Raw genomic sequence first — 24,853 nt, 5'->3', positions numbered from 1 at the left:
AATATTTGATATGTTTCAAATATGATTGAAGGGTGATTAAGCCAAGGATTTTATGTAGTTTGACTTTTTCTCTATAAAACTAAGGCTATAAGTTTTAGGATCCCGAATTTTTATTCAGAAAGTTTCTACGTATTATTTGTCTTCTTTTTCTCTGTAACTCAAGTCTCCAAGAGGGAAATTATGGATAAAAACTTAATCATATTTCAGGTTTTATTATTCATTCCTTTTCAATTTTTCATCTATTTTAACTATTTGATATGAATATGATGATGATCACCGATTTGATTATGTTTGCCCTCACTATGAGTGAGTAGTTCATCAGGGACTAGGAGTTATGGATATTATCTTATGACCTCTTGTATGATCTGTCACTATCGATTGCGAGAATTATAGTTTAAAATTATTTTATAATATGAGTTCATGCATTCCAACTTCATTACGAAAGTAAGTGGTTCTCAAGTATTGATCGTAGTCTGAAAGGATATGTGTCGATGCCGGAGCATATATTTTTAAGCAACCTAGTCCAAAACAGAGAAAGCGCTAGGAAGGATTTGAGAAAACATATATCTGAGAAAAAATAACAAATCGTCTAAGAATAACCTGACCATGCGAAAGGAGGCGAATTATTCTTCGTCGATAGGGAAACATGCTAGCGAAAACAAGTATTGTCCATATTTATCTATTTTCTATAATTTATGTGGAGTTCTCGTAATAAAAGTGATGTGGATCCTGCAATTGTGTTAGAGTATGAAGCATAATCCCAAGTCATGTTTGCCCCATTTGAGATTTAAGTGATTATTCAAATAAGTTGTTTTTTATTAAGTGCTTTTCTTTTAAGCTGTTTTACCAAAATCCATATTTTTGATTTCTCTAGATATACACCGATATGACATAATTTGGTACTTAATCCATTGGTCTTTGTGGTTCGATATCTATATTATTACTTTGCATAATTGTGCACTTGCGGTTGCATCACATCCTATCCAAAAAATGATTCGGCCAAGTTTCAACTTCCCTGATTGAATAAGTTGTCACTCCGGTGATGTCAGTGGTATAGGGTATCCCAGTTTCAAATAAATTTGAATAAAATGTCGTGATTTTGAAATCCATCAAATACACATAATACGATTAGTTGAATTTTAAGATGGAGTAGTCCACAATAGAATCCCCCCCCCCCACTGAGAACATGTATCTTGTCAAACCAATATACACCTTATCACTTGCTATAACATGACATATTTATGGATAATCAGTCTTCCTCATTTGCTCTTTGATGCGGAGTTTCATATTGTCATCGTCTTTCAAAAATATAACTCTTGTATCACTTCCCATTTAGTCAAGATGGAGATATTCGATTGTCCGTCCTTCATCACAACACCACCTTCAAACATGAGCCTTTTTTAGTGAGTGAAAACCTTATACATTCGTATTAGGCCATCAAGTTTCACCTTCTTTGAAATTAGACAAGCACATAAGAGACCAAATATTTTCCTAATTGTGCAACCACACTTTGATCTATCGGAACCAACATTCTCAACTCGTTTGGCTTTGTGAAAAATAAAATTCAGTCCTACTCGAGATATGTTGACGACCAACTGTGAATAAAGATTGTTGTCTTTGAATCTGTATTCTAACACTGTGATGTTCCAACTAAATGATGTATGTATCTTATTATGCTGATTTTGAATCATTTGGTTCACAGAGTCCCAATCTCTATACAAATCACTCATACTATTTTCCAACCAATTCTTCAGTGTAGCATGGGCAGACTCAACTTGATTAGTTGTTATATCTCTAATGTGTCTAACCTGATTTGTTCAAGCACAAACAATCTTCTACTTTACCTGGTCCAAAATTGTACTTTCAATATATTTCAAGAAATATGGATATTTTCTCACACGACTTCTTGAAAAGTATAATAAAATCGACATATAATTCTTCTGTAGAAAAATATATTATAACATTCCATGCATCCATTATTCTCTCCTCTATCACGCTAGATTTGGCCATTTTTACGTCTTTATCCTTTATTTGTTTGGTCCCTACCGCGGGCTTCAGTTGACTTCTCACATTCTTTGTGATGTGATACCTACAAAGTAATTCATATGAAGTAGGAAACACCTTTACAACTGAATTCATCAATGATGTATCGCGATTGATGACAATGACCTTCAGCGTGTTTTCTTTGTTCTTCAACATTGTCTAACACACTTGTAAAGTCCAAGTTATGTTGTCCTCTTTTTCACTTTCCAGAAATGCAACCCAACATAATAAGGCTTTTCGGTAGAGGTGACACCAACAATTTTCAATAGTGAAAGCATGTACTCGTTGATATTATACATTGAATCAATGATGAGTACACTGAAAAATATGTTGAACAACTTTATGAAATCAAGATGAGTTCATAGTTCTATAAAATTAAAAACCCACCATTCTATAAAAACCCAAAAATATAAAATTAAATTTGGCCAATCATAAAAAAAGAATTCTTAAATTTTATCATCTAACTCTTAATTATTATTGTATTTATTGTATTTATTTTTGTTCACTTCTTCATTCATTTTTATTTTATCTAAATTTAATTATTTATTGAATATTTGAAGATTTCGGTTTGGATTTTGGTGCAATAAAATAAATGGTGGTCACAAAAAAAAATTATGTTTTCATTTTCACTTAATATTAATGAAACTTTAATGCATCATGCTAATCATTAAAAAGGACTCTTAATTTTTATAATCTAACTCTTAACTAATATTACTTTTTAATTTTATTCACTTTTTCCTTATTTGTGATATATTACATTTTTTTACTTCAGTTTTATTTTCTCTTAAGTCATTTTTTTATTGAATGTTGAATAATTTACTTCGGCAGCAATATAATGAATGACGGTCACACAAGGATAATTAGAATCCTTTATATTTTGTTTTTCTTCTTTTAATTTTTTCTTTCTATTTGTTTCTATTTTTTATATTATCTTTTTATTTTATAATTTATAATTTGTAATTCTTAATTTAAATTGTGAATGCAATTAATAAATACTTTTCTTTTTTCATTTTGATAGTGATTAATTTGATTATGTACTATTGTCAAATAGATAAAGTGCATGCAACTATATTCAATTTATGTTTTAAAATTTTCTTTTTCTTTTTCTTTTTCTTTTTATATTTTGCAATTCTTTTTGGTTATAATGCAATATTTATTTCAATTGAATGTATATTATTTTGGAAAAAATCTTTTTTAGTCTTTTAATTTTATTTTGGGGTCTATTTTGGTCTCTCAATTTTAAAAGAGGCCAAGTTAATACTTTAATTGTTCAAAAAGTGTCATAGTAGTCCTTTTTGTTTGCCTCGTTAGTCAAAGTCAATTTTAGGATACATGTGGCACATATAAACTGAAGGTTTTTATTCATAAAACACATGTAAGGCGTATGAACCCTAATAGAGAAATTGAAGAAGGAGGAATCAACTGGATTTGTGAAAGGAGAGAGTAGGCGAAATGGAAAGCTTTTGTTTGAAGGTGAAATCGAAGACATCATTGTTGATTACATGTTTGTTTCAAGAAATCTTTCTACAATTCTAAAACGTTGTAGTTTTAGGGTTTAAGTTTAGGTGTTTATGGTTTATGCAATCTTTCTGAAATCTATCTGTTTCTGCAATTCTATTTTTAGGGTATATTATGAAATGGACAAATATTTGCATCTCAAACCCCATCATAGTGGTGAATTCATTGATGAAGAGTTTAGTGTGTACAAAGGAGGAACAATTGATGATTTGAAAGTAGAGGTTGACAGGTGGAGTTGTTTTGAGTTATTAGGTTGTTTCAATGAGTTAGGTTATAGTGACATAAAGAAAATATATCACATGGATCCCACGTTTGGGATGAATGTGTTAGTTGATGACAAATGTGCCTTAGAGTTTGGAATGAGGGGTGGGAATGTTCAAGTTACAAAAAGATACGTCCAATTACAAATGGGAGGTGAGAATATATATTATTACCAAAGGTTATTTTAAGGAAGCAATAACCTCATATGCAGTCCAATCTGGTAGAAACCTAAAGTTAACTAAAAATGACAAGGGTAAAGGTTAGATGTAAAGATGGATGTGACTGAGAAACATATGGTGTTAAGTTTCCGAACAAGGACTCTTGACAACTAAGTAAGGTAGTTGACATTCATAATTGTAGTAGAGAGTATAATGTGAAGATGATGAATACTAAATGGTTGATTAAAATGATTCAAAAATTCCTTGAAAAACAATCATATGATGAAGATTAAGAATATAAAGGAAAAAACACAAAAGAAGTGGAATGTAGGGGTTAACAAGACTAATGCCATAAGAGATATATTTTCATCTAGAGACATGATTGACGGTTCTTTCCTAGGGGATTGCACTAGACTTTATGACTATTATCATGAGATATTAAGAATAAACTCAGGGTCAACAGTAAAACTAAATGTTTAACCTATTCAAGAAGGTATTGATGATCAAAGATCCCATTTCAGAAGGCTATACATATCATATGCAACATGTAAGAAGAGCTCCAAGTTCTGTAGATATTTCATAGGCCTTGATGGTTTATTTTTAAAAGGTCTTTGTGGTGGGAAAATCTTGGCAGCCATAGGTAGAGATCTCAATGATCAAATGATGCCAATAGCTTTTGCAGTAGTGGAGAGTGAAAATAAGGATAGCTAGACATCATTTTTGGAGATGCTTATTGATGACCTTAGAGGTATAAATGACTGTATCACATACACATTCATTTCGAATCATCAAAAGCTATGTTATATTTCTGATAACTTTGTGTTGTTATAACTATGTTTTATGTGTTTTCATTTCTGATTATTGTTATATTTCTGATGAGATAGGGTATATTACTTGCAATTGATGAACTTCTACCTAGTGTTGAACAAAGATTTTGTGTCAGACACCTATATAACAACATTAGGAAGAAGTTTCTTGGAAAGATGTTAAAGGAATTCATATGGAAGGATGCAAAATCAACATTCTCACAATCATGGGAAAGAGAAATGAAAAGAATGAGAGCTATCAATGAAGATGCCTTCAAACACATGTTGAACCCTCCACCAATATTCTTGAATAGATCATACTTTAAGACACATAACAAGTAGAGGATGAATCTAGCGAAAAGAGAGATTGATGACCCTGATCGTAAAATGATAAGAACTAGTTTCATTCTCAAGTGCAGTAGGTGCAAGAAACCAGGTACCAACAAACTTACTTATAAGGTGACACCAACTAGTCAACCATCTCAACAACCAACATCTCAACAACCAGCTACTCAACAAGCATCTCAACAACCATCCATTCAACAAGTATCTCAACAACCAACTACTCAACAAACAACTCATGGGAGGGAAAATAAGATAACTGTTAAGAGGGCATCTCAACTAGTTATTCAAACATATTATCAATCAACTCATGGAAGAGAAAAAAATCTACTTGTTAGGATGTCATTCACACCCTTTGTACCACCAGGACCTATAACTAGATTGGGTGCAGTCGAAAGTGCAGTTGGGCCAACAACAAGAAGGACTACACCAACAAAGAGAACCACACTAAAGAAGAAAATTTAGTTTAAGTTAGAATTCTCTGTCTATTGTCCGTTAAACTCAATTTAAGTTATAATTTAGTTTAAGTTTGAACTCGTGTCCTTATTCAGTGTGTTTTGGATATGTAATGTGTTTTGAACCTATGTTATTATGAACAATTTGTTATGTGTTTTAACATATTTTGTAATGCAGAATATTAATGGTATACACCATATATTAGTAATGTGTTTTGGTATAAATCAATTGTGCTTTATTTTTTGTGTTTTGGTATAATGTGTTTCGGTTTAAACCACAAATTGTGTTGGTTTTATGTGTCAACTGATGTAAACCAAACAATTAGTCTATTCAACTGATAAAATTTGTAATAAACCAATGATACAATATGCCACTGAGAACAATTATGTGTCAACTGAAGTAAGCCATTTAAACGGATAACCACTGATAACAACAAATTATTTGGTACACTTATGTCATTCAAACAGATGCGACCTAATCAATAATTACATTAATTGGTTCAAATGTTACAAGCTAACACAAACATATGCAACCTAACACAATCACATTATTTAGAAAAAATTACATGTTCTTACAACATCTTAAATACCAACGCACATAAAACAATACAAACTGTAATCTTCCCAAAAAAAATCCCAGCTCACCATCTTCTTCATTTGAATTTGAAGTTTCCTCAATTGTTGCTTATGTTCCTCATTTGCAGCCCTAAGATTTTCGACCTCCATTTTTGTTGCATCAACTTCTTTTGCTACCTTCTCCAACCTACTTTTTTGCTTCTTCATAAATTGGTCAGTCTCATCTACCACATCCTCATATAACCAATTTAAAAAATCTGCAACCAACTTGCGTAGAACCCTGTGTAAATTAGGCAAATGGTTTATATCAAAACACACTGTGAAGAAGAAAATTTTCAAATTATTTTTTACCTTAAAATGTCGACATCCCCAAAACTGTTTTCCAAAATTCGTAACTGTTGATGTCATGCGAAGAACAACCATGTCTCCACAATGACATATGAGTTTCTTCTATTAGATCTTTGAGCTTGTGTATACATTGGAATCAAAACTTCCAGATCTCTTCTAATTAGATTTATTTGAACAACGTGCATAATTCATTTTTTTACGGTTCATTCGATTTCCACAAACTATTTCAATAGAGAATCGACCAATTGATAAACCCTAATTCGATTTGAGCAAAAACCGAACAAGAAAGGGACGAAGCTCGGATTGGACACGAAGAAGGTGACATTTCATAGCCAACTCAGCTGCCACGCATACATAAATAAACATTGTTTGAAAAAATAGATGGAAATGACTTCTATAATCTTATTTTAATAATTAAAGGATCAATTTAACCTATTTTAAAATTGAGGGATCAAAATAGACTCCAAAATAAAGTTAAAGAAAAAAAATATATTTTATCATACTTTTTCTATTATATATAACTTTTGCTTAAGAATGTTTATGGATTTTTTTTTCATTTTCCTATTTTATTCCATGGTCCTATTTTTGGTTACGTGTTCATAAAGATGTAGAGGAATATAATTTCAAATTGAATCTAATTTTTTTATTTATTATAATTACCATTTTCTACTTTATGAGAGTGAAAGTAATCTAATTTTATTATAAGTTGGAATTGACAATATAGAAGTCCACTAATATTCCACTTAAATAATCTCATTGTCTTTGCACATGACCATATAAACAACTTAAATAATAAAAACCATTAGTCAAATATACAAAATAAAAAACAGTATACAATTCCTTTTTTTTCTATAAAAAAAGAAAAAGAAAAACATTTATGATTAATTACAAAACATAATAAGTAAACTATTAAAAACTTGTGATAAGTCAAACCTTATTGATTAAAGAATGTTTCAATAGAAAATATAATGAGATTTACATATATCGAGATTCACAAATTAAGAAATAAAATAAAAAATATATTAAAATTCATTGATTAATGACTTACCCGTTATAGAAACATAAATAAAAAGAATTTCTGTCAACTTTTTTGTAGTGTCGATTCTATCTGAGTTTGTTACATTGGTGAGAGGAGCAAGAAAATTCAAGAAACTGTTTTCAGCGTTTCAAATTCAAGAAACATGGCCTCTTCGAGTAGCAGCACACAACCACAAGTTCATCAGCAAACTCTTCACATTCAGGTCTTCTTCTTCTTCTTCTTCACTTTTTCTCTAAACAACCTACTGTTTCTCTTCAAGGAACAATACCGTTTTTTTTCCATTTCTGATACAATATAGCGCCGCCATTGTTTCAAGTGCAGGCACAAGATTCAAGCTTTACAAATACAACAACAGTTACAGGACAAGCAGTGAAATGGATTTTCCAGATTCTTTTCTTCTTGCAACTGTTGTTGATTTCAGCCTTGGTGATTTTCATCACCAGGTATGATACTGATCGTACCTCAGACTCTTCAACAATCCACCATTTCCACCCTCACAAGTGGTACCCTCCAATTCTAGCATCAACACTATGTGCAGCGGTTCTTGGTTTCACATGGCAATTTATCATTGCATGTTACCCGAAAAAGGCATTCATCGCAGCGTTTTGGTTGAGTCCACTGTTAGCATTGGCCATGGGAATTATGTTCATGTTATTTGCTACTGCATGGAGTTGGATACCTGGTTTATTTTCTTTGTTATATGCAGCGATTCAATCAATCTATGGATTATGGGTCAATAATAATAACAGATTCAAATACGCCACCGAAATGTTTCAGGATTCAATATATTATCCTCCTGCTAAAACCAAGTGTTTCACATTCTTATCGGTCATCGTCGCTACCCTTTACTGCGGTTTTCTGGTGTATGGAGTCGGAGGCGCAAGAGCTATCGAAAACAAAACCAAACTAACAGATATTTGCGTCTTTGTAATCATTCTGAGCCTTATATGGACCATGCAGGTTATGAAGAATGCAATGCAAGTCACAATTTCTAGGGTTAAGTATATCTTTTTTACCAATCATAGAGACATGAAGATTGGAAACGCATTCTGCGACACAATCAAACACTTAATCGGAAGTATTTCTCTAGGCTCGATCCTCGTCCCGGTCATTGTATTCTTCCGAGGCTTCGCCCGATCGCAACATCTCCTTGGAGGTAAAGATGGTGACTGCATGTTTTCATGCGATACATGTGCAATGGGGCTTGCAGCTCTTCTTGTGAGTTGCGGGAATAGATGGGGGTTCGTGCACGTTGGAGTTTATAACAAAGGGTTTGTGCAAGCTTCTTCTGATACTTGGGAGATGTTCATGAGAGTTGGACTACAGGAACTGATAGATTTGGATCTGACTGGTGCATTTTGTTTCCTCAGTGGTGTTGCAGTCGGTGCAATATGTTGTCTTGTGAGTGGAATTTGGAGTGTTATAGTGTACAAGGACTATGCCATGGAACTATCCATTTATGCTTTCATTATTGGCTATTTCATTGTAAGAACTAAGATACAGTTATTGAATAGAAACTATCTTTTGTATATATATTACTTGTGTCGCTAACATGAAGCATTGTTGGAATGTGTTTTACAGTGTAGGTTGGCGATTTCATGGCAACAAGCATCTGTTTCAGCTTACTATGTGGCCTACGCGCAGAATCCACAGGACATGCAATTTGAGCAAACTATTAAAGCACGATTGGAGCAGCTTCGGAGATCTCATTTACAAAGTCCAATTACAGCAGAATTAGAGGAGATTCGTAGATCTTATCTACAAAGTCCCTGAGATAAAAAAAAATTAGGTGAACTTTTAAACACGGAAAGAAAGAAGAATATGTCATTGTAGAATAGATAATAGGATAGAACACTGATAACTTGATTTAGTTTTTGATGTAGTCTTCAATTATGATAAACTCTTTGATAGTGGTGTGGTACTTTACTCATCTGCATGAATAGAGAAGAAATATGATTTTTTTTTTTACAGTAAAATTTTGATGCCTAATAAAGTTTTCTTTGAGAATAAGACCAATCTGGCTGGTATTGGAATTGGTATATACCTTAAGTTCTTGAATGTAAGAATAGTACTCTCTTACTAGCACATGCATTTTCAACAAAATTTAGTGACTCGTAGAGAAAACTTCTAATTATTAACTAGCTGACTCTTACTTTAGGACAACATTTATTCCTTAAGACTCTACTTTAGAGTTCAGAGGGAAGAAGAATGGAGGGTTTTAGAGAGGGAGGTGGCACATTACCAAAAATGAGTTTTAATGACGTTTTTAACTTTTAATACTGCTATAATACGCCTACTAAAAATTATGACCTGCTTTAAAGTTCTTATTTTATATTGTTAGGTATTAATATAAGTTTATTTTTGAGTTTTATTTTATATAACATAGTATATCATTAGTGTTCAAACCGATTATCAGTCTATCTGCTTTTTTTAATGAATATACGTAAAAATATATATGATATTTTTTTATTTAATGTTAATTTTAAATTAAAGTTATGTAAGAAATTAATAGTATGAAGTTATATGAAAAATAATAGTAGTGGTTTCAATAGAAATTATTAGGTAAGTTATCTAAGGATAAAATTGGTAAAAAAATAAGTTACACAAAAACCAAATTTTGCCTTTATATATTATTATAGATAATTACAACAAATTTGTCTTGTTTGATTGGGCTTGAATTACTATAGCATTAGGTATTGGATTGTTCACTACACCACATGTACTACACTCAAATCATATGGAAAATAAAAAATTCTCTTGAAATCCAGATGCAACAAATCAATAAATCTTTTGATAAAAAATGAAGTTTCATCCATGTTAAAAAAAGTTTGGATTTGGAAATCCGACTACACCTTTCGGATTTTGGAAATCGAAAACACGGATAGTACTTTTGATAATCATAAAATAAAAAAACTTAAACCCTCCCAAAATCTCCTTGCATTCTTAATCAATATTTTTACTTGTAAACAACACCCAATTGTATTTAGACATTAAAAGACATGAAATCATTAGGAAATACAAATAATGTACTATTTACCATTGTCTTTAGGAAATTAAATTATAAATTTTCGTTCACTTAAGGGATTAAACTAAAAAAATTCTTTGGACAATTTTTGCAAAAGATCTGAGAAAATATATTTATGCTTGGGTGTTTGATGTTTGAATGTGAAGGAATTGGGTAGAAAGGTAAAAAAAAATCGTTCTAAGAATTAAAGTAAAAGAAAGAAAAAACAATAAAAGTAATTAAATAAAGTACTCTGATTTAAGAATTAAAAGAAGGACACAAATTCATACATGTTCTCTCACAAACTCTTTTTTCTCCGTGACTTGAATACTCGAGTTATATAGAGAGTCCTGATAAAAATTGTGAACCTTTATTACGTAATATAAATTGACTTATATATTAAATACTTCAATAACCGTCGATAACTGTTACTTCTTTAGAACTCGACATGTATCCTTCTACATGGACTTCTGCCTTCTAATATGCTCCCACGTGTTCTTGGTCTTTGAACTACCTCTAAACTTCTTCTGTTCTTGAAACTGTCTTCACAACCTCTATTTACTCTTGTCGAAAAGCTACTATATCGAATCTTGTGTGTGCCATTGAAATATTTCTATGTCATTTACACTTTGGACTCAAGAATATACTAAGTTCAAAAACCTATGATAAACGAGTCGAACTCACCACCTTTGTATCACACTTTCATGTCAAATTGTTAAGTCATTGTAACCATTTTCGAGATTATGAACATGTTTTGAAGAGAGAGTGGTCATAATCTTGTGGATCTATTTCTGAGACTCTTCCAAACCAGACATAGTGGGTTTTAATACATTGTCGAAAATGATAGCTAACAAATGCCCCCCAAAATATCCCTTTCGATCATGTTCATAAGATGGAAGAAATGTGACATTTTTAGTAACATCTCAATACTGTTCACAACAGTCTGCATGTGTCACTGTCATCATGATCACTTTTACCAAATTGTCACGTCAATGAACGTGTGTGTACTTAGCCATATTGAATCTGATTTTCCAGGCCATCGTGGGCCACAAGATTAACTCTCATTAAAAGAAAATTATTTAATTTAACTTTACTCCAAAAACTAAACACCAACTTTCAAAATTGAAATGCCACTTGTCCAAATATTTAGAGAGAAACTAAAGAGTTTTCTCCCAAGACTATATATGCACCTTCCTTTCTTCTTTTTCTCTTTCGATACTTCTTTTTATCAAAACTCTAAGAACTCTTAACTTTTGCAATCTTCCTTTTCAACAATCTTTTCTGCTTCAATTCAAGTCTCAGAACAATGACTTCTTCCTTGAAACAACTTCCAATGCCTTTTATTGCTAATGTTATTGCTATGACTCTCCCTGACGGTCGCACCTATATCCCTGAACCAGCAATGGAAAAAGAAAAACTTGTGATTCGGGCTTCCCATATACTAATCCATTTTTCTATCTCAGGTGATGTTCATGTATTTTTTTATCCATTCCCTAGATCCTCTGCAAAATCTGATAAGTTGAAGAATTTTTTTTCCTTGCTAACGTCGGTACAACCCCTGGTGCATTTGAGGACACAATTTATGAGTTAGGTTTTATGAGTTCACCATAACGTATTTTTTTCGTTCTTCTCCTACCATCAATAATGAAGCTTATATTAACTAGTTGGATAAAGTAGAAAAGAAGAAATCATGCATCTGGAAAGATCAAGGTATATATGACCTGATTCAATTGTCCATAAATGACCCCAAATACAACCCCAATTTGCTCATTTCAACCCTTTTCTTTTGGGAAGGCTCGACTAACACTTTTCACCTCTGTTGTGGAATGATATCTCTCATCCTCTTTGATGTGGTTGTTATCACTGGTCTTCGACCAACTGGGGATACCTTCGACCCCATGCTTAAGCACAAAAATCAAACCCAATTTCTCTTTCACTCGTCCAGGATTCAGTAATTATATTGAATACCACCATGAGTAAGTCTCTGACTATGATCATATTTCTTTCCTCACTCTTTGGTTATCTCATTTTGTCTTCTGCTCTGATTTTTTGCAGATAGCTAAGAAGTTTATACCTTTGGAAAATCAGTTTCATGGGGGGCAAAACATTTTTCTCAGTAAGCTGATTTTAGGTTCCCTTTATGAATCTCTAGGGCTTGCTTCTTACGACCTAAAATCCATAACCAACTCTGAACAAAAACTCTTAATGTTTGGTCCTATGTGGCTTATGCAACTTTGGATCAATGCCACTTTTGAACCCTATTTGAAGGTTACCATCCCGTATAACTTAACCAGAAAAGTTGACGACATACAAGTCAAAGGCGCTAGGCTCAATCTACTTACTCCAGAAGATACCATCCTTTCGATTGGAGAAGCCTTCAAACAATATTTCTTTATGTATGCAGATTGTGATATTGGGTGTGAATATGGAAGTAGAAAAATGGTCTAGAGGGAGGGGGTGAATATACTCAATTTAAAATTCAACCGCCATTTTCAAAATCAGAGTGTTTTCAAAAATAATTGCGAGCGAAAGGTTTGATGCGAAAATATGAAAATTATATTGTTTGAATTTTGATCAAGTTAACACAGATCATTTCACAAACACGAAAATGAATATGATGAAACACTAGGTATTAAATTAATTCTATTGTGTAATGCACAAGAAGTGTTTACACAATGATTCAATTAATGAGATTCTAATGTCAATTTGTTTTAGAAAATTAATCACCAATCTTGCTTAACAAGTTATCAAATTCCAACAAAACCTAATGCATATGTAATAAATAGATATCAATGAATAAACGATAAAGTACTATGAAATTGAAATACATAAGCATATAAATACCATGAAATTAAATGCAAGAGTAAGAGAGAGAGAGATGACTCCAATATTTATAGTGCTTCGACGTTTGTCCTCGCTTTGCTTATGTGCAATCTTCAATGGTTTCCCAATGGGACCTGCATAGTTCCTTGGTATTTGACAAATATTTGCATAGTTCCTACAATCACCAATCCACAATACAACTGAGAAAATTGAAAACTCCTATTTGGATCTTAAATTATATGCAACACACCGTCAAACTCTTCTACATAATTTTTACTCGAATTACATTTCTTGAATCTTCCAATATCACCAATTTGTTAGAAGCCTTCATGTGTAGCTATCAACCCCTTGATCCTACTGATTCCTTGAGCGATGAATCATCCAAAGATTTGAGAAGAAATTTGTCCTATCTGTAGTCTTCCACACAATCACTACGAAGGAAATTCTGGAGAAAAGAACCTACTTCTTTTCAATGGAATTTGTCACCACCATTGATAATCACCACAATCTTACAAACAACTTTAAAAACTCAATCAGATCTCCAAGAACGATTAGTTTCAAGGACGTGTCTCCTTCAATCGATTACAAATCTCTCGCTATCAAGATCTGAATCAAAATGAAGTTTAAGATGCAAGAACTTTGTTGCAAGACTTTAAACACTCAAAATAGAGGAAGTTGATTTTTCACTAAAATCACACTGAAAATTATGATCAGAGTGATAAGATGTTATGTGAGAAATGATAACAAAAAGGTTTTATATGTGCTTGAGATTAAGCACCGAAAAAATGGTTGAAAAGTCAATTAGATTTGAATCAAGAGCAATCCATGATTTGAATCAAATAAGCAAGTGAAGTGGAATAAAATAAATAACATAAATTTGAAAATTGTCAGTTGATGCAAATCATGAGGAAAGTGTTATTCGAATCAAGGAGCTTATTATTCAAATCATGTACACAAAATGATTTGAATCAAATGCAACAACCCCAACTGGAAAATGCTGAAAAAGTGTGTGATTCAAATCATGTCCTAAATTGGTGAGCATCATGTCAACGTCTTCCTCTTAACTGGTCCCTTTGTGGCCCAATAATTTTCTCATAATGGGAAGATGCAAAAGGCATGAGACGCCATCCAAGGTGATGGTCATCTTGCCTATAAGAAGGTGGAAAGATGAAGTCTTTGAATGCCACCTCTCAACAAAAGTCATTTGCATGTCGCGTGATATGGTCATGCACGCAACAGAATATAAACCAGCAAAGACCAAAATAGCAGAGAACATCCTGAAACCAATTAGCAGTTGGTTGCCCCAACTCTAATATCTTTCGTCCATATTTTACTGATTCCAAACACGCACGCTCTTGTAAAAAAAAATATTACCATCAGTATCGACTTAATTAGTTGAAAACATATGTATTGCAAAAGAAATATACCTCTCCTTCCAAGATATGCCTAGCAACATGATTTGCATGGAGATGAAGTAAGGAGGTGTCAAATGTACCTCTCAGATAACTCTCTCTCTCTAATGGACCAACGACTTCCTCCTGAGCATCAGGGGCTTTAATAACTTCAAAGTATGCTGCATCATCTGGGATCTCGTGGTCCTATGAAGTGGATGCCTGAGAGAGGCAGCTACGAGAAGCATAACCTAGGCACTGCGAACTTTATGGTTGTGAACCATCAAACATGTTATTATAAACATGTGGCCTCACGGTCCTGGCTATGACCCTCTCACGTCGTACTTATGCAGTTTGCGACACACGTCTCAAGCTAACTCCACCAGCGTTGTTTTCAGTGTTGTTATCAGCTATTTGGACCTACGTTACAAACCACACAGAAATGAAGAGCATGTTAGTACAAATCCACAAAATCTGTCAAATTTTAGCTTGAGTCCAATTCACAGATGCATCTCTGAAAATAACATTGAGAAAATCCAAAGATGCATCTCCGGACCAACCTACAATTCTCAGCCATGGGAGAAACATTATGGTTGCCTTAACCCTCCAAAGATTTGTCAATGCATGTTCTTGTAGGCTATCAATTTCGCTTACACTACTACCTAATCTATCTAAAACAACTAATGTAACTTAAAAAACTAACTACAAATCAAAACATAAAAAGAAAACAAAAATTTAAAAAACTTACCAAATGAAATTGATGAGAAGAAGAAGCTTGAATGTTATGAGATGCTAGATAGGATGAGACAGAGCTACACTTATATAAGCTTGAATGAAAGGACAAGATGCTTCAATGGTTGTGAGATGTCAGATATTTTTTAGAACTTTTGAGAAAATGAAGAAGGGGGAAGAGGGAATGGTTTGGCCCCATGATATGAAACAACACCTTCCGATGATGCATCTTCAGACCATCCACTAACTTTTGAATAAATGGTATGTATGAAGATGTATTTTCGGACGTATCTTTATTGCATACGGAGATGTATCTTCGAATTAAATTTTGACATAATATGGGCGTCCCGCCCAATCAATTTCATTTGAAAATGGCTAAATATAGGTGTGTTTAAAAATGCATCTTCGGACGTCAGAGATATTTTTTTAGTTTTCACCGTGGTGTAGGAGCACCCATAAGAGTAACCTAAGTGTAACGAGGACTATCTTAAATAGACTTTGAACTCTTTACTTTTTTAATTTAATATTTTAATAATCAATATTTCATATTTTAAAGAAGAATAAATGAGATGTTGCGAGTTCGAAACAACAAAGATTATTTAACGGAAACAAATTTTTAGAATTATTAAATATGTTTCTTTTTTTTAATAAATTCTTAATCAATATTTTTAAAATTCTAAAACATAAAAGTTAAAATTAACTATATATAAAAATATAATCAACACATTACTTGTATTATTAATTTTTCTAATAAGAATGGAATACACAATAGTGATCATATTTAGGGATGAAAGAAGAACATTTTTATTATAAAAAAAACTAAACAAGATGAAATATGCTTTATTACTAGCCCCCACCCCCAGAAGATGTTGATGTCTGGATTCACCCTCTATGTTTATGATTAAAATCAATACACGTAGTCCATTAATAAAATTATTGACACATCATAGGCTTCCTATTTATGTAATTTATAATTACACCCCACACTTGGTATTGAAATCTACAACTAACGGGTGGTTGGGTTTTCCCTTCTCATGAAGGGTAGATACAAGCATATTTATACATATGGTACTCACCCACATTCCAATATATAAACATGCCATTTTTTTCACATTCTTTTAAAAACTTCTTCTCTTAACTAACCTTCACTACTACACTATCTCTCTTACTCTCTCAACAAAGCCTCATTGTTATGGCACCCTGCAGAAAAGATGGACCAACTAAGAAAACAATGAATAGAGGAGCATGGACCCCAGAGGAAGATCAAAAGCTAGCTCATTGCATTCAAACTCATGGTGCCAAGAAATGGAAAACTGTTTCAACCAAATCAGGTAAAAAAAAATAGTAATCATAAGACAAGTAAAAAAGAAATAATTGTAACTTGAAACCAAAGTAAGTGCTGCAAGTTTTTTTTGGCAGGTTTGAATAGGTGTGGAAAGAGTTGCAGGTTAAGATGGTTGAACTATCTTAGACCCAATATCAAGAGAGGCAACATTTCAGATGAAGAAGAGGATTTGATTCTTAGGCTTCACAAACTTCTAGGAAACAGGTTTGTCATACTCGACAAAACACTAACCCAGACACTAGACACGAAGATGACCCTAACCAGACACAACTTTAATCTGAGGTTGTAGTAATAACATATTTTTTGGTGATGGAATTTTTTATATGTGAAGGTGGTCTTTGATAGCTGGGAGGCTTCCGGGACGAACCGACAATGAAATTAAGAACTATTGGAATTCTCATTTGTGCAAAAAAGCCAGTCATGTTGAAGAAAAACCAGAAACTTCCACAACACAAGAAACTATAGTTCAAGACAATATTATTGGGGGTAGTGTTATGTTAGAGAATAAAGATTCAATTAGTGGAAGTGTCGATTCAGATGTTATCTTTGATGTGAATGAATTCTTAGACTTTTCCAATGATGTATCGTATGAGTTTGATTGGGTGAATAAACTCTTGGAATTCGAGCAGATTCAGTTTCCTGAGAACACAAATATCTGAGTGAGTATTGTTGTAGATAAGTAGCTCCAGTGAAGTATAATGTTCTGTCAAGGGAAAACAAGTTGTTCTGTTCTGCTTCTAAGTACATGTTTGGATTAACTGTGATCTAATCTAGGTGCAAAATCACAGTGCAATTGAAATTTCTGCAAATGCTGTAGGAGGATTATTTTAGTTAGATTTTGTAACATGGAAATAATGGTTGTTGTTAAAGCAAATATGTAGTAAATTGTGTCATTACTTGCTTATGTAGCATTACTCGTTATCAGAATATATAAAACTATCTATTTGATTTTTAGAGAACTACTTTAATTGGCAAGTTGGCAGTGGTACTTGAATTAGAGACAGTTTCTCATTCAATGAGGCAACAAAGGGTTATTTAATGGTGTATGGCCAATTTAGAGCCAAAATTTTAAGAGTTTTTCTTGCAAATGACCAGTGATCATAAATTCGAACAGATCTTGCACCATAGAATGGACAGTTCAGGGAAGAAATTAATAGTGAAACTGATTGAAAGCAACCAAGTTTTTTACTCATTCGTACCACTGAGTTTCTTTTTCCCAATAATAATTATCATGCATTGAATTTTTTACCCAGATACAAAAACTATGAACACAGCAAGATATTTCCCTCTATGGTTTGTATTTGTATGAAAGAGACAGTGCAGAGTTCAAGGATTTAATGGTTTGAAAAAGAAGGAAAATAAGAGAGAGCATTCAAAAATATTAACCATATTTCTAATCAAACAAATTTCTAATGTATGAATCCAGCCACCAAGCAGTAAAGGCTGCTAGAGTCTTGCATGCTACCCATCTATATTTGCAGGGTTCAAATCTGGTTTAGCTTGTTGAACCATATTGAATGTAAAATCATGTGAAACAGATCATATCTCATTGGTTTTGGGTTCCAAAGAAAATGTTTCTGTACCATCTTCACATTATTTTGCATTGCAACATATTTCCTCGTAGGGATGGACATCAAAATTTCCTTTAGCCTCGGAATATCCTTTTCGGCCACCACCACTGAAAAAGCACTCCAGTCGAGAAATTCACTAAGTGGAAGAACAAAATTATCTGCAATGATCACGGGAACACATTCATAATATATGGCTTCAACTATCCTAGGGCTATTAACTTCAAAGCCCATTGGACACAAACAATATTTACTTGATTTCATGTGTTGAATATAAGTCATCTTTTTGGAGATTCTCAAAGGTAGATGCTTGTAGATTTTCATGTCTTCATCTTGTTCACCACCCCAGTACTTAAGAAGAGTGGGACGCACTCTACCGTGCATGCCTCCAGCAAAGAATGCAAGGATTGGACGTAATGATACCCTATTCCCACCAAGATATCTATGAGGTCTTCTTGGTGCTCTTATGGTAGTTTCTGGAAGGGAAACATCTCTTCCTGCAATGAAGATTCCTTCAGACGCATCAGCATTACATAGAGCTTTTATGGTGTTTCCGGCTAGTTCTTTATGTTCAGCCACAGTGTAAGGACCCTGCAAATGGAAGTTTCAAACAGGAGGCGTCAAAAAAAGACGAAGACTTCGATACTATAACACAAAAATTAAATTGATCAGGATCCATTATGATGGCAGTGAATAGACTATACTGCAAAAGGGAAATATGTTTGTCAATATGATTTCAACCATGCATTAACTACCGATTGTGCATCCTGTTGTCGGTAACCCACCAATAACATTTGTGGGTATTCACATGCATATGTCTTTGAAAACTTCAAGAAAAACAAATGTTCACCAAAGTGTTTTTCATTGTTCAGTAATCATTGAAAAAAGTGTGATAGCCCACGGGAAAACAAGTGAAAGATGTTGCATACCTCCATACTCAACATGATAGAGCTTTGCATTATTGCATTTTCAAGGTAATAGACGACTATCAACTGTTGAAGGGAAATTGAAATTTATGAAAGGGAATTAACCAGTTGCAGAAGGAATAATTGAAATACATTGGGAGATTAAGCATGAATTTTTTTCTTTGTCGTGACGGGAGATATTAGGCCCTAGGTTATCCTATCGGTATTATCATCGGCACCATCATCCTTTATTATATTGGTGCATCTTTATGGATCAAAGCCATTTTAAATTTATTTTTGCTAAATAAACTCACTTTCATTTTCCATCTAGTCAATGAAAAGCATGGATGGAAGCACGGAAATATAAGAGTTTAAAATGCCAATAATCTCAGAATTATCAATCTTAGCGAAATCAAATTATCAGGAATCAACCAATTCAATGGAAAACAGACACCTACCCAATCATGGCAAGCAACAAGGAAATGGTCTGACCCATGAGTGCGATTCCAGAAGGGGTATTTTGCAGCAATCTTGTTTACATAGTCCCTAAGAAAGATTGACAATGGTTTCATATTATGTGACTCAGGCACATAGAGTGCCAACGCCATTTGGTGTACACTGTATGGGAGATAAAATAAGTGCGCCCTCTCAGGATCCTTGGTAACAAATTGATTATTTCCCTCCATTAACTTCATAAACCATCCTTCAGAAGCATAGATTCCCTTAAGGTGAGGGTTGTGAAAAACAGGCCTTGCCCCATCACGATATATATAAACTTTAAGTATTGTTTCCATCAATTCATAGCTCCTGAAATTGAAGGACGATATTATTTCAATATAGTTCTAACACAGTAAATGTAACGCACAAACCAAAGTATTCAGCACATTGCAGCCAATAGCAATATTCAGCAGATTGCAGCCAACAAGTTACACAATCAGCTCCCCAAGTTTTCAACTACATCACTTCAAAAACTAGAATACTTGGTGGTGATGATTATACAAAACAATGATGTAACTGGACCCAACAGTTTAAATCTGTTTTACAAGATACTAAAATTCTAGACAGCATCAAAACTGCAATATTTACTAGGTAAAAAGACATTGACCATGGTTGTTAATGTGACTGCAGAAAAATAACTTTTCAAACTTTACATTGGAAAGATGTATCATTACTAGTAATAAAAGTTAGGTTGGTTGGGTGGTTCTTTGACAAGGTAGTAGACCATGTAGTCCGAAGTTAAGGCCTTCTTGCCTAAGTCTTCAGATTCTGAGGTGAGGTATGCCTTGTACCTACATCCCATGTGTCTTCAGCTAAGAGTTTACACTTTTATGATAATCAACTCATGACATAGTATAAACTCTAAGACCAAGTGGTTTAGAATTTGATCCCTGCAAACCCCATACCTCTAATAAAAGAAAGCTAACTTTAGCATGAGATAAGCGAATTTATGTATTTCCCATGCTTCAAACTTAAAAGGATCTTGCTTCATGGGTAGGATTAGAGATGTAACACAAAACCATCCATGTGTCATCACTTAAAAGATCAAATTTGAGGTTGTTAGTTCTGAACACTAAGTCAAGTGGTCTCTCCTAACATAGATGAATAAATATTCAAAGAAACAATTTAATGAGTGGTGATTTATAGACATCCTAGTAGCAAAAAAAAAACAAATCATCAGCCAACATTAAGAAAAATATAATGAGTTCTATGGGTATAAGAAAGGATGACCCTCCCCTCCACAACAAAATTTAACATCACATTTGTTCAAGCATGTGCAGTATAGATTGGACTATATAGTCTTATTCTAGATTAGATTATCTTATTCTAGATTAGAATAGGAATAGTTTTTCCGGGTGCTCGATTTTATTGGGTCTATGAACAGATTCTCATTGTAAGCATTTGATAAGCTTTAGGTTACTACATAATATGGAGCTTATTACAGTGTTTGTAAAGCAAGTTCCTTGTCAAAAGGAACATTTCCAGATATCTGCCACACATCTTAAATAAAAGAGTTTAAAGGATATGCATTCTCGGTGTAAAACTGTTGTAGAATGACTTCTAATGAAAATACATTACTTTGTCACGACACCACACTATTGTACGGGTGGTATCAAGTTAGTGATATGACATGGATGAATCGTGATGTTTTATGGAAGGTAAGTTTTTAATCTGTTTTACACTCAATGTTGATGATGGCAGACGACGTAAATATAGAGGAAGGCCAAAAATCTGCCATGTATGTACGCCATTGCGGCTTATGGTGCCGCCATGGCAGACATTCCTTCACATGTTGTGTACGCAGTTGTCTAAGAATATGCCACTCCATTCTATCATGGCTTCCATCAATGATGTATATCCATTAAACTCTAAATAAAATGTGATTACTTTTTGGACTAGTCTCGTCTAAAGGGAACTAACTAACTTCTCTAGTAAACAAGTAAAAACATATCACCTTAAAATCATTTAGTGGATAAAGCTCCCAATGCACAATTTAGCTTAGTTCTAGGTGGATACAACCCTAAAACCATAACACTATTCAGCAACAAAACCATGAACAAGTATGCACAATTTAAAAAAACAAAACAAATAAGAGTACCTTTTGAAAACAGAAATGTTCTTAAATAAAGGAGCATAAAGATTAGGATCTTCATTCACAAAAGGAGCATGATCAATCTCTTCCTTTGCATACACAAGCGCCTCAGTAGGTGGCAACAACCTAATGTCCGTCTGCGATATAAAATATCCAGTAAAACATTGGTCACATCTCAGCTCATCATATCATATATACTTAAAAAACAAAATAACTAACTTCAAAATCTAATCAACTTCTACCTGCTTACCCAAAGGAACACGGCCACTAGGCGATAACGGCGCGGTAACGGTGGTATTAGTAAGATTTCTGTTCTTCTTTCGTTGTGATTGAATATCTACAACACTGTCATGCTCAACTGATACTGATTGAACAGACTCGTTAAACGAAGTAGGCGGAAGAGTGAGGCGAACCTGCTGAATTACCTCCCCTTCAAGAAACTCATTCGACTGTACAGTACTTTTGGTGAACGATGAAACGTTTGCATAACCATGAACAAAAAACTGAAACAGAAATCCAGTTACGGTAAAAACGGCGGCAAGAAGAAGCAGCTTTCTCCGATCAATCTTGTGCCCAAAAAATCGCCACGATAACTCCCTCATTAGAATCAAAACAGATAGGAGAAAAACATTCTTCATATCAAATCCCAATCATCTCATCACTTCACAGAATAAAGTATTAACCATAACCTGAGCATGTGATTCTATAAATCTTTAATCATTTTTAGAGTGACTCTGAAGGAGAATGCGTGGAGTTAAGTAATTGGGAACGTGGTTGAGTCGATGGATCTGAGTGTGGTAAACGGCGAGGTTGACGGTAGCGGTTGTGGTGTGAAGAGGAAAGTGTTGCTGTTTGGTAACGGTGCCCGGAAAGTCATGTCTCCACTCTTTTACACGTGATATAAAGATAAAGAAACGGCACCACATTCCTAATAAAAATAATCAATTAAATTAAGAATATAGGGTTTTCTTATCTATGAAATTTCAATAGAATTTGAATATGTTAATATATGAAGAGAAAAAGAAACTATGTAGTGAGGAAGTAAAATATTTTCACATTGTCACCCAATCATAGATAGGTATTCCTATAAATTATATGTTTAATTTTAAAATATTGATATCACATATTAAAACGTTATAATTCTATTGGATGATGGTGTAAAAATAATTTACAATGACAATGCACTAGCTTTAATATCATATATAAAATATAAATTTACTTTTAAGAGATTCGAAGATAATTTTATTTTCGGTTTAATCTATTTTTGAATTTGATTTAATTTTATTGCAGTTTAATTTCTTTTTCAAATTTGATTTAATTTTATTTTTGAAATACTCCAATTTTGTTTGGTCAACTAATTATATATATATATATATATATATATATATATATATATATATATATATATATATATATATATATATATAAAATTTTTAGTTTTATCTTTTTTATTAAAATTTAAAAAATAGTTATTTTGATTATTCATTTTAATCACACAAAATCTTTAAAAAAACCTCTTTTATTTCATAAAATAAAAAAAATAAAAAATTTGAAAACTAATATATTTTCCCTCTTTACTCTTCTATATCTCATAAAATCGAGTTTTTTTATAAATAATCATATTTTACAAAATAAATTTTAAAATAATCATATTTTCAAGAAGAAGAAAAAAAACAAACTAACCATGTTTAAAAAAAATATATCGCTGACAAAAGGTGTATCCAGAATCATTGCGCATGCATACAACTTTTATACAAAGGAATCAGGGCGGTCCAGTCAAACTCGAGAAATAGTTCTAATTTAAAAATGAACCAAAATTAAAAAATAAAATACAATTTTAATAATTAAAACTAACACATAAAAATATAATTATATACTAATAAAAATAGATTTAATTATAATTATTTTGACTTTGACCAATCTCATTTTTTTATGTATTAGATCTTTATTATAATATTTTTTAATTTATTTGATTTTTTATAATATCTTTTATATTTATTAATATTAACGTATTAATGTAAGAGACTCGTGCGTCCACACATGTGCGTAATGTTAGTCAATTTGAATAAATTAAAAATATATAATTTAATATAATTTTTTAATTTATAAAAATAACATATAATTATTAGATGAATGGATTCATTTAAAATGCAATCAATTTTATATAGTTGTAGTGTGACGGTTGATACAAAAATGTTAATAATATAAAAAAAAGTTATAAATTATTCTAAAAACATTTGAATATTTAATATTTATATAAATTAAATTAAATTAAAAAATATTTATCATTATAATTACTTTAAAATATTATTAAAGAATATTATTAAAGTAATTATAATGATCAATATTTTTTTAATTTAATTTAATTTATATAAATATTAAATATTCAAATGTTTTTAGAATAATTTATAACTTTTTTTATATTATTAACATTTTTATATCAACCGTCACACTATAACTATATAATTGATTGCATTTTAAATGAATCCATTCATCTAATAATTATATGTTATTTTTATAAACATTTTTGTTTTTAAGTATTTTGTTGGCCAAAGCAACAAAAACAAATAACAATTAGTCCCACTAAAATAATAAAATAATAATTGAAAAAAAATGGTAAGAATATAGTGGGGCTAATTGTTATTTGTTTTTGTTGCTTTGTCCCACAAGTACTAAAAACAAAAATGCTATAAATAGAATTAGAATTTTTACACATTGGTGTGTGTTTTTGAAAGAATGGAAGCTCTAAAATTAGTTATATACGGGTTAAGTTGATATTCCGTCTTCATTGACCAACACATAATGATATTAAAGTTCATTTTCATATGAATCTTAACTATGGTTTCAATGTATTTTGTTCGGTTGATGTACTCAAAATCACGATTTCTCATTGATCATATCTAATTTTTCGATTGTTAAATTGTATTATAGTTTAAAGACATTCCGAGA

At 32.3% G+C, this 24,853-nt stretch overlaps 3 protein-coding genes across 3 annotated transcripts; 2 read left to right on the top strand and 1 right to left on the bottom strand.

The window, feature by feature from the left end:
* The first annotated feature begins 7,621 nt into the window (after positions 1-7,621).
* LOC127074197 (protein PNS1) lies at positions 7,622-9,460 on the top strand. The gene is made up of 3 exons (XM_051015501.1): positions 7,622-7,748; positions 7,868-9,031; positions 9,128-9,460. Exons 1-3 carry the CDS (start codon positions 7,689-7,691, stop codon positions 9,317-9,319), a joined length of 1,416 nt encoding a protein of 471 aa, XP_050871458.1. The 5' UTR covers positions 7,622-7,688; the 3' UTR covers positions 9,320-9,460.
* Positions 9,461-16,515: 7,055 nt separating this feature from the next.
* On the top strand, positions 16,516-17,840 carry LOC127074195 (transcription factor MYB114). Its single transcript, XM_051015500.1, has 3 exons — positions 16,516-16,827; positions 16,916-17,045; positions 17,173-17,840. Exons 1-3 carry the CDS (start codon positions 16,689-16,691, stop codon positions 17,498-17,500), a joined length of 597 nt encoding a protein of 198 aa, XP_050871457.1. The 5' UTR covers positions 16,516-16,688; the 3' UTR covers positions 17,501-17,840.
* A 164-nt stretch (positions 17,841-18,004) lies between these two features.
* LOC127074194 (probable glycosyltransferase At5g25310) lies at positions 18,005-22,841 on the bottom strand. Its single transcript, XM_051015499.1, has 4 exons — positions 22,147-22,841; positions 21,911-22,041; positions 19,773-20,121; positions 18,005-19,000 (listed from the first exon to the last, which is right to left on the bottom strand). Exons 1-4 carry the CDS (start codon positions 22,540-22,542, stop codon positions 18,326-18,328), a joined length of 1,551 nt encoding a protein of 516 aa, XP_050871456.1. The 5' UTR covers positions 22,543-22,841; the 3' UTR covers positions 18,005-18,325.
* Between the last annotated feature and the right edge of the window lie 2,012 nt (positions 22,842-24,853).

This window comes from Lathyrus oleraceus, chromosome 4, assembly GCF_024323335.1.
Source record: "Lathyrus oleraceus cultivar Zhongwan6 chromosome 4, CAAS_Psat_ZW6_1.0, whole genome shotgun sequence".
Classification (NCBI taxonomy): Eukaryota; Viridiplantae; Streptophyta; class Magnoliopsida; order Fabales; family Fabaceae; genus Lathyrus; species Lathyrus oleraceus.
The sequence above is the reverse complement of the archived record's forward strand: the minus strand, read 5'-3'. Positions and strand labels throughout refer to the sequence as shown.